Below are 10,693 nucleotides of genomic sequence, written 5' to 3'. Positions count from 1 at the left end.
TGTTAAAAGGGCGAGGCTTCCCACACACTGTACGTGTGTCAAACTACAGCTCTGAACACTAGACCGAGTTATGCTGTGTCATGTCTGCGTCACATGAGATATTTTTGAAGCAGATGTTGAAGCAGCAGGGATTAAACAGATTAAAGATTCAGGTGGAAGTGCTTTAACACCAGCTGGATGGTGGAGGGAACTGCAGGCAAGCATACATTTGAACTCAGTTGAGGAGTAGCCTAGTATAGTACGGTGCATTTGTAGCCCCTTCTGTGTAATCCTAAACCTATCTGGTGCTGGGGTGAGCAGGTTTTGCTGGAATTTCTTTGACCAAGACAACCTGCTGGGAAAAAAAGATCAACAACACACAGGCTCCCAGTGTCTGCTCTGCTCTTTGGTGTGTTTGTTGTTTGTTTTCCACTGCGGCCTCATTGCCTTTTGTAACGTCACAAGCTTAGAGTCACAGGAGGAAGAAAATGATAACATTTGTTCCATCACTTCATCACACAACTCCATTGTGTCACTAGAAATGTTTTGTCTATATTATTTTTCTCTTCCTTCTATCTGAAAGGCAAGTACATGAATAAATAGAAACCAGATCTGAAAAATCTTATCTGAAAGGCAAGTACATGAATAAATGGTCATTTATTTGGTCATAGATCGTCCACATGGCTGTGACCACGGTCATCTGACTCTTAAATTCTACAACTGCACCTTGATAACATTCTGGTGCCTGTTGTTCCTCCATGTTCCACGAGAGCTCGTCTCACCTTCTCTTTTCACTTTGAAAGAAGTCATATCACGAGGAACACTTTTACCATTATTACCCATGATTATTTTTATACTAACTGTCAGTTGTGATTAGTGGAGAACTGACTCTAAAGAAAACAGCAGGATTGAACTGATCATTTTTCATCAGGTTTTTTTTATCAACAATTTGAATCTGTGGTTTTATTCTGAAGAAAGGGGTCATCTGACCAAAACTTGGCGTAGCACATGTCCTATTCAAGAGTTTGTTTGTTTGCTAGGATTTTTCTGTCTTATATTATATGCAAGTCTTTTCTTTTTGTTTCCCAAAAGATGGCATAAACAAAAGTTAAAATTCTCCGTCTTGGACATTTTTATTCAGGGCTGGGCTAAAAAATTATTCATTCATCATCCTTTGCTGCTTTTGCCCAGCTTTTTCCGTTTCTGTGCCACAAGTAAATGTCTGATCATTTAATTCAATAGTCTGGGGCACATTTAACCTCATTTTTCCCCCTCTGTTCTTAAGGTCAGAAACCAAGTTGTGGTCTCCGCTCTCATCCAAGGAAGGGAAGACACATCCATACAAGATGAATCTTGAGTCAGAGCCACAGGTCTGTGTCCAACCTCAAACCTGCATGTAAAACACCAGCTCTTTAAAATGTGACCCAGCCATTTAGAGTGAGATCAGCAGTGATCCCCATTCACAGGTAGCCAGCTATTTTCTGGGAGCTCAAACATTCCTGTCCAACCGCTCCCACAGAGGCTTGTGGCTTCCTTCTTTTTCCCCTTTTACAGTGCCAGCAATGAAGTCATTGTTTACAGCCCAACAGGACGTTTCCTAGGAGACAGTAGTTTATCATCCCAGCTCTGACGTAACCTCACTTCCTGCTGTGGAGTGGAAAGTCGAGTGCAACGTGTGAATTCATGTAGGAGGCAGGGTGAAGTGTCACAGACTGTGTGTGTGTGTTTGTGTGTTTCACCGACACATGCTTCAGTGCTTGTTTCACTTTGAGGCTACTTTATTTATTTATTGTTTTCTATTAAAGACAGCTTTTTATTTCTTCAGTTAATGTGGTATAACTTCATACAAGTGCAGTGTGGTGTTGTACATTATGAACATGGACTTCCTTTCTCAGGCAATGTACTGTTGTAGACTGTAATTTAAATCCCAGATGCTTGCAGCATGAGCGTGTCCAGAAGCTTCTGTCTGTGTTTCCACTGCAAAGCATGAGCTACATTTTGTGGTATTTATGTGCCCATTTTGGCATGCCAGTGTTGTGACGTTAAATGGTCCGCTGCAATTAAGGCGGAGTCCCGCTGTCCATTATCATGAAAAATTAGGTGAAACTTTACTGCAGACTCCAAACCAGAAGGAAATGAGACTGCGTTGACATTTTCACTGGTTTCAACACAGTGTTATTAGCCGTGTGTTCATAAAAGTGAAGCAATAAAAAAAGGAATCTGCACGTTTTTACACGTTCCTCTGAAATTGTCCAAACCTGTTGGCACCAACTCTGCATGTCTGATGTGGTGCAAGTCATTTCATGAGTGTTGCTGTCCTGTTCTCACCGTCTTTCTCTTTGATTATACGTTTATTGTAATCAGTTTTCTTTGATTCGATCCCAGGAGGTGAGACACATCGGCTCCACCCACAACAGGAGCGCCCTGCCGTTCTCCGGCTTTGGCTCCAAAGTGGTGACCAACCAGTACAACAACCCTTCTGGCCTCTACTCTTCAGAGAACATTGAGAACTTCAACTCGGCTGTGGATGAAGTGAAAAGCAGCACTACAGCCAACGAACCTGCCAACAAGTAAATAAAACAGAATCACACCGCTTTATTTTAAATACAGTCAAACCAAGTTTGGTCCTTTTTTAGTGACATCCCTGATCTCCCTCTAACAAACACAATACTCCTGGCATCTGACGGCTCTAATTTTCCGTGGTCATTTCCATGCTTATCAGTATCAGTAATTAGAGAGGGTGTCCTTTTGGAGGTCATATTTATTTTTTTCATATTTGTTTTCTGTGTAGCCCACACTCACACATTTACATGGATACACACAAAGGCGGGCACACACAGGTCCCACTATAATCGAATGCAACGTCCTTTAGGTTTTCATTTGTTCATTGAACCACTGACTGGTGTCAGCGTGTTAACTGATTGGGCCAACATAGAAAGCCTCGCACAGTTTCTTAGAAGAATTTTTTTTCAGTCCATCATTTCAGAACAAAAAGTCCTCAAATGACTGCTCATCTTTATTATACAGGTGATGAGTAGCCGTACAGTGTGCACACTACTATTCATAATTCAGAGCAGACTTTGAGTGCAATTAAAATTTTATTGTATGCTGTTAAAAAAATTACAGAGCACAAAATGTGTTCAAAGTGTATCCTATAATATAACTTCTTTGCCTCGTTCATGAGGTCAATATCGGCTCATCGAATATTTACTCTTCGAGGTTTGTCTATTCTCAGACTTCCTGATTATTTTTTTGTGTTCTGCGTCGCTGCATTTCAAAACATTTCTCGTGCCATATCTCGTAAATAATAAAAAAGTAGGTCACACTTTAACGACGTGCTTCGTTGTCCTGTCATTTGCGTACATGATACTGTGTCCCAAATAGCACACGTGTTTTAGGACCTCTACAGTTTCACTTGTGTTCCTGAAACCAGTTTTATCTGCTGTTACTCAACACTGTGCACCTTGTTGTTATTGAAAATATTCTGTTTACATCTCAGTTAAACACAAATTTTATTTTACATTCTGCTACATGAAAACTTGAATCGTTTTAATTACTTTACATCTTTACATCATACATCGGTCCATGGCTGACTCTTGAAATAAGTGGATTTGCATTGAGTTTAGTTTTTAAGTAAATAAAAGTAAAGTAAATAAAATAGTATTATAGTAAACTTGAGTCTAGTGGCATGCATGCAGTCTTGTGATTGGCCCAGCAAAGATAAGTGTGTCTTCTTTGTGTGGAGGAGACTACAGCGTGGGGGAGAGGTAAATCAATATTAAAAGTCTCATCAGCTACAAAGGGCACAACGGCCATGTAGTACTAGAGCAACCCCTCATGCATTTTTTTCATAAAGAGAACATTAATCATTTACATTTATTATTTTTAAATAGTTCTGGATTTGTTGTTTGTTTTTGCAGAACTCCTACAGACGCTTCAATGACAAACAAGCGGCCACCGTTGGCGGAAGATTCAGAAGTTTACAAGATGCTCCAGGAGAACCAAGAGTCCGACGAGCCACCCCGACAGTCGGCTTCATTCAAAGTGCTGCAGGAGATTTTGGAGTCAGGTAAGCAATCGAATTAAATTAAAAAAAAACTTTCTGTTAACATTGATGTGTGTAGATCTTAGGGAGTCATTGAGGTCCATGTCAACATTTAATCAGTCTGATATTTCCAGGCGACTCTGATAAACCATCAGGGTTTAGGAGCGTGAAGGCACCCACGACAAAGATCGGTTCCTCAGTAGGGAACACAGAGAAGTTACCCCAGTGTGACAAGTGTGGATCTGGGATCGTGTAAGTGTTTGATGTCGTTTTCACTCATTTTATTTTCTCTCACACAGACCTGGCGTGTCTCCATCAGGAAGCTGATTTTCGTCTACATTATATTTGCTGTTTTTGTTTCACAGTAGCAGAGTGTTGCTGCTGGAGTTTCGTCTCCCCCTACTGGTTTAAAGAATCATAACACAAACCGCTGGTGTTTTGTCGCTGTTATTTCTTGTAATTTTAAATTTTAATCTTTTTTTTACCTAAAATGTATATTGTTTTTCAAATATCAACTTTTAACATTCTTTTTAATATTTTGGCCACTTTCAGGGAGACTGCACTAGGGTAAAGTTGTTTTGTTTTTTTTTGCAAAGGGGGACTTATTTGGATGGTAGTTTTAAATTAAAAAAAACCTATAAATCACTCTTATCCTAAATTTCATAGAACTAATTTGGTCCAGAAACACTGTTAACAACTACTTTTTTTTTTCAGTAGAAATAGTGTAAGTTGAGTCTCACGTCATCTTTCACTCTGCTCTCTAGGGGTATGGTGGTGAAGCTGCGGGACAAGTTCCGCCACCCTGAGTGCTACACCTGCACAGACTGCAACACCAACCTTAAACAGAAGGGACATTTCTTTGTGGAGGACCAGATTTACTGTGAGAAGCACGCAAGAGAGCGGGTGACACCGCCCGAGGGCTACGACGTGGTCACCGTCTTCCCCAAGTAGACGACCTGCTGAGCTCGGCCTGGGACTGCACGCCGCCAAACCACACGTGACATGACATAATCTGAGACATTACAGTATTCAGCTGATGCTACCAAAGAAGACGTGTTCAGACTGCAAACCTGTCACGATGTTTCCTTAACATCAGGTTGTGTCTGGCGGTAGTGGAAGTTAAAATAGTTTATATCTGATTAATTTGTCCAAAATTCTCAAAGCAAAACTATGTCAGTGTGCTGCACAGAACTAGATCATCTCACAAGATAAACTCAGTGTTGGACAAGATGTATTTAAGTCTAAGCTGTGGTCCAGTTTGCTGAGTATTTCAATATTCTAAAGATATTGTACAACAGTTCAGTCTGACTTAAAACCAGCCAAAATCTGAAAAGCTTGATGTTGTTTATGTGGCAGTCTGAACATGGTCTGAAACTTCCAAAATTTCTCCCCTACATTTTGCGTCCGTACAGTCACTGGTAGGCAGACGAGTGTGAGCCTAAAATGTTTCAAAGTGTTAATTTGCACATTATGTTTGACTTCAATGAGAGATTGTTTGATCTGAGGTAAGAGTTAAAATCCCGCACCCCTCCCAGAATGTAGTTTTGACATGTAGAATGACAACAAATGTTTCTTTCTCTTTGAATCAGAAAACCATTCTTTCGAGACACGCTTTTAATTCTTTTTTTTAAATAAATATTTCCACTTTTATTCAGCAAAAACTCATAAATATCATTGCCAAATAAATATTTTTTATCTTAAACCACTTCTGTCATGATTCATTGATTGTGCTTTATTTAAATTATGCTAATCATTTTTAAATATTAAAAAAAGATAAAACAAATGAAACCTGACTTGTCAACTATATCTGATAATTAAATAACAAAAAGATGATCAGATGATGAACCCAGGTGTTTCCAAGGATCTTAAAATCATGTTTACAAAGGTTGTTTTTGTTCCTCTGTTAACAAATCAATTACATGTTCAGATAAAGACCATGAATTCATTCTGGAATATTAGCTTTTGTGAGGCTGACCGACTAAATCCGTGGTCCAAAGTTTGGAGATCATAGTTACCACATAGAAGTGTAATAAAAGGATTGGCCCGCTGTCATGATGTCACATCTGTGGTCATGTAATGATGTGTAGGGACAGTTTGGGTCCATGTCCCCTGAGGACCCATATTCAGACTCTGTTGGACTCCTCAGACCCGACACTGCTGACAGATAGTCTGCAGCGTGTCCTCGCTGCTCAGCCATACGCAGCGTCTCTGTTAGGGCCCAGATGTAGTTGTGGGCAAAGCGCAGAGTTTCTATCTTGGTCAGCTTTGCGTCTTCAGGCAGTGCTGGCAGGATGCGTCTCAGCGCATCCAGGGCAGAGTTCAGGTTGTGCATGCGGTCGCGCTCTCTGTCGTTGGCTTTCATTCTGCGTCGACCCCGGGGTCCTCCCCGGTGCCATCCAGTTCTTTGCTCTGTATGTCTGGTTGAAAGTACAGACTCCATTCTTTCACCAGATGAGTCTTTGTTGACATGGATACATGTGTGTGTGCCGTCAGCCTCACACTGTGCTGCAGGAGACATCCTGTAGGCAGGGAAATATCAATAATACTGTGGCTGGATTATTTAAAAGAAACAGTGAAAGTCAGAGTGAAATGAAATGACTAATGGACTGCTGTGAGATGTGCTATGATGAATGCTTTGTAAAAAGTGATATGGAAGAGAGAAATATAAAAATATGAAGAAATCCTAGAAGAAGGAGACAGGAGAAAGAGCGGGAAGATGTGAAGAGAACACCAAAACAAAATGGAAAGAAAATGAAGATGATGGAGAGAGTAAAAAGTAAATTAAAGTAGAAAAACAGTAAACATGAAAAAAGTAAAACATAAATAAATAAATGGAGAAAAAGTAAAGGTTGAAATAAAACATGGAGTTTGTGGTTGACCATACGGAAGCCAGGAGATAAAATGAAAAACAAGACGTCATGAGGAAGACTGGAACAAACACAATACATTTATATTAAAATTTACAAGTTTATGATCCCACCAGTTTTACTTGCTTTCATAATTAGGCAATTTTTTTTTTACCGTGCGTTGCACTTTAAAACACAGTACAAAGTAACCAAAACGACCCCCATGACTTATAGTACTCACACTTACTTCATCTGCTGAAGCCTGGACGAGGAGACGGCTTGTGGTCCTTGTTATTGCTGCAGGTGGAGGCGCAACTGACAGTGAGGGATGGATGCGCATCCTTGTCATTTTATATGGCCTTTATCTTATCTGTCTAAAGCCTGGAGGAAGACTGAATCAACAGCCCTGACAAGTGACCAATCAGCGTTCAGACACCGCTTTCTCCAACCTGTGCCTCCCTCAGTCCCTACACCGGTCTGTTTCTTTGTCTTTGTGCTAATGTTTTTTAATGCATTATTTTTACTTATTATTATTATTATTGTTATCATTATTATTATTATTATTATTATTATTATTATTATTATTATTATTATTATTATTATTATTATTATTATTATTATTATTATTATATATTTTAAGTGATGATAGTAAAAACATGCTTTGCTCCACGTTCAAATTACAATTCTACAATTAGTCTAATTTCTTTGTGTATAAAATAACCTGTTTTACTCACAGAATCACTCTTACCAAATCATAATAACAATATGGTGACGCGGTTCGTTTTAGCGTCCAAAGACCTCAAAGCAAATATTGAAACCAAATCTCTACGTTCAAATATGTTTTGTAGAATATTTGATCTTTTGGGGGCGGTTTCCGGGTAATCGCTTGAAACTTTGAGCAAAATATACCTTATATCTGTTGATGTAAAATCAGAGGTGAAATGTATTCACCTCTCGTTGTCAGTCACCAGATCACTGTTTCTAAAGGGGATGTTCGGTGCCACCTTTACGCACTCCGAATGTTTCACAGAATATACAGAGGTTGCGGTATATCAGACATCCACGTCACAATCTGTGGACATCTCACCATGTAGCACAGTGGTACAAAATACAGACACTAGAATTAAATCAGATTTTTTTTTATTCTACGGTTTTTTTTATTCCAAGTTGTGCGCTCCTTCCCTGCTTAAATGTTATTTGAAATCTTTAAAACGTCTTCAAAACTGCTCCTTTATCAGACTTGAGAAATATATCTGGAGTTAAAACTCATTTGTGATGACGTATAAAAATGAGCCTTTAATGGGGGTTTTCCTCCAGGCCAATTATATTTGACAAACGTGTGCTTATGGCGTTAAAGAGAAGGGAAGTTTGGATGCTGTGGACAAAGACAATTACGCATGGGGCCACCTAACAATAGAGGTGGGGCAGAGTGAAACCTCTTGTCTAACCTTTAAGTACTAAGTGTCTTCTTGTGTCTGACACCAACAAAGGTGTATTTTCTTCTCTGGTGCGGTTGTAGATCTGTGCGTCATGACCTCTCCAAAACGTGCCCAAATATCGCCAAATCTCCGTGGCGCATGACAAAAGTGCACTTTAAATGGGGTTTAAAGACCAATAAAACACGTCAGCGTGCTGTGGACACGTGTCCGCTGTGGTGAGGGGGAGAGGGGGAGTGTGTGAGCTCAAACATGGTTTACAATTGCAAACAAAAGGGCCACAAGCGCTGGCCTTAACTTTCTGTCTAAATATGTGTTTTGGGGACATTCTGCTAACCATATGCTTTCAATAAAGTGGACAAATAACGTGGTGAGATATGAGATGGTGCCTGGCTGTTATAAAAGGCAGGAAAAGACTAAAGTAAACTAAAATATTACCACTTAACAAATAATCATTGATGCCAAATCCACGCTGGGACGTGAGGGGACAGGTGTTGGTTTGAAGTCTTGAGTCTCCAGCTTTGATTTTTTTTATCAGCGTGCTGTAGTGTCCTGCTTGTTATGCAAAGTATGGGCAAACACGCGACGCAGCCAGTCTGCGTGGAAATAACAGATATCGGAGCAGACTTGGTCCCAACGTAATTTAACAATATTTAACAATAAAGTGAGTGAGCGCCCGAGCAGGTGAGATCTGCCCGAGTCTGCTGATTAATACTCACCCAAGTACTTCACTTTACACGCTCCTTTCCTTATTTATTATACCAAATCTATTTATTATTATTTTAGCAAACAGGGGTAACAGGTGGTGCTTTATTTTCGTCTTCAACGTATTGTCTGAAGGAGGTTTTCAGGGGGACAATCAAAGTCCAACAACTCGCTGACCAGATTGTTGTCATCCCAAACCAGCAGCCAGGCCATTCAGCGTCTCCCCTCCTCTTGTTCTATCTGCCAAAGAGCTGCCGAGAGAGAGGGAAGAAAAGGCAAACTTCTTCAAGAAAGGAAAAAACATCTTAAAACATTTAATTGCAACCCGGATGCCATATGTACACCTCTTGTGAGAACCCTCAACAATGTGACTGCCTTTTAGAAAGTATGGAGTGCGCCTTTGGAGACGTGTGCGCTTTTGGAGAGGTGCGCGCGTCGTGACCAGAATGACCCTGAACACACTTAGAACGAGAAGTAATTCACTTTTAATGTGCTTTGGAGTTTCCTTTCACGGGCATGGCATTGTAGCTCTCACCTCAGCCTTTGAACACAGTGTACACCAATTACAGTGGAATAGCCGTCCTTTGGAGACTGTTTGTCTTTTTGAAAAGAGTGAAGATTTTAAAGGGCCGTGGCTGCAAGTCGCCCCCTTTCACCCGCACACTACTCTGGCAGATTGGTGTTTCTTTTTTTAAGAGTGTGTTTGCAGTGTTGAACTTTGCATTCATTAGTAGCTCATTGTGGATGACAAAAACAAATGTGCATTTTCTGTCACTTAGGTGAAGAGGCAAAATTAGAGGCAGCTACAGAAGCCGCCAAAGTTTGGAATATCGACTTTTCTGGGTCAAAGGTTTTATTTTATGCGCCTAAATGTGGTGTCCAGTCTGAAACTGGCTCTGCTACCAATGTGAACTATAGATTCCACGTCACGTAGTAGAAGTTGAGTGCGTTCTTCCATGAGATGGCACAGACAAAGACAACCTTATCGCCACTGAATGCACTGTGTTTGTCAGAATTTACGCCACCTGCTGACCACAGCACTGCTCAGATCACACTGCACATCCAGATCTGGTCTCTGTTAGGACAATCCAAGTCTTTAAATCAACTTTTAAAAACGTGTTTAATAACCCATGGGTGGTTTCAATGCCGGGAATTTCAACATTTCTAGTTTTAGCGTTCTTTCACCCAAAACCGTTTTTTTCACTATTTGGACATGTGCGTTCTTTCACCCAAAACCGTTTTTTTTCACTATTTGGACATGTCATTTTTGGTCAGGTCATTACTTCCTCTTCCTTCTTTGAAACCTCCATTCCATCTTAAAGAAAACCGCTGAGAATAATGAAGTGCTGAGTAAAATGTTTCATGTTTGTTTGGCAATGAACAGTGTTGACTTTGTGCCAAATATCCAGTTTAAATGACAAACAAAACTTCTACCTTGGTTCATCAGATAATATATGTTTTCTTTAATAATCGTTTGGAGCATAATGTATTTTTACATTAATAGTAAACAGCTTTGTATCCAAAGAAAATCAAGCAAGAAAAAAACAGCTCACACGGTTTATTTGTGACTCATTAAATACTGTTTCCAATTCATTCATATGGCTGAAGTATATTCAGTCTTTTTTGGGGCATTTTATTTTTATTAATGTGAATCTATACCACATATGGGTTAATGATGTAAC

At 39.9% G+C, this 10,693-nt stretch overlaps 2 protein-coding genes across 3 annotated transcripts in view; one reads left to right on the top strand and one right to left on the bottom strand.

Moving 5' to 3' along the window:
* pdlim1 (PDZ and LIM domain 1 (elfin)) overlaps positions 1-5,726 on the top strand; it is an 8,968-nt gene extending 3,242 nt beyond the window's left edge. For both annotated transcript variants that reach the window (XM_008322127.3, XM_008322125.3), the window contains 5 exons: positions 1,265-1,349; positions 2,365-2,549; positions 3,900-4,048; positions 4,159-4,276; positions 4,789-5,726. In XM_008322127.3, the coding sequence (XP_008320349.1) occupies positions 1,265-1,349; positions 2,365-2,549; positions 3,900-4,048; positions 4,159-4,276; positions 4,789-4,975 (724 nt within the window). In that variant the 3' untranslated portion in view covers positions 4,976-5,726. The remainder of the gene's footprint in view (positions 1-1,264; positions 1,350-2,364; positions 2,550-3,899; positions 4,049-4,158; positions 4,277-4,788) is intronic.
* Positions 5,727-5,851: 125 nt separating this feature from the next.
* neurog3 (neurogenin 3) lies at positions 5,852-7,342 on the bottom strand. Its single transcript, XM_025060808.1, has one exon. It carries the CDS (start codon positions 6,540-6,542, stop codon positions 6,036-6,038), a length of 507 nt encoding a protein of 168 aa, XP_024916576.1. The 5' UTR covers positions 6,543-7,342; the 3' UTR covers positions 5,852-6,035.
* Between the last annotated feature and the right edge of the window lie 3,351 nt (positions 7,343-10,693).

The sequence above is a fragment of the Cynoglossus semilaevis genome, chromosome 12, assembly GCF_000523025.1.
Source record: "Cynoglossus semilaevis isolate Cse_v1.0 chromosome 12, Cse_v1.0, whole genome shotgun sequence".
Classification (NCBI taxonomy): domain Eukaryota; kingdom Metazoa; phylum Chordata; class Actinopteri; order Pleuronectiformes; family Cynoglossidae; genus Cynoglossus; species Cynoglossus semilaevis.
Note: the sequence above shows the minus strand (reverse complement) of the source record. Positions and strands in the feature narration are given on the sequence as shown.

Bases quoted from the DNA above. Each gene is read 5' to 3' on its own strand.
- neurog3 (XM_025060808.1), bottom strand. From the start codon at position 6,542: ATGTCTCCTGCAGCACAGTGTGAGGCTGACGGCACACACACATGTATC.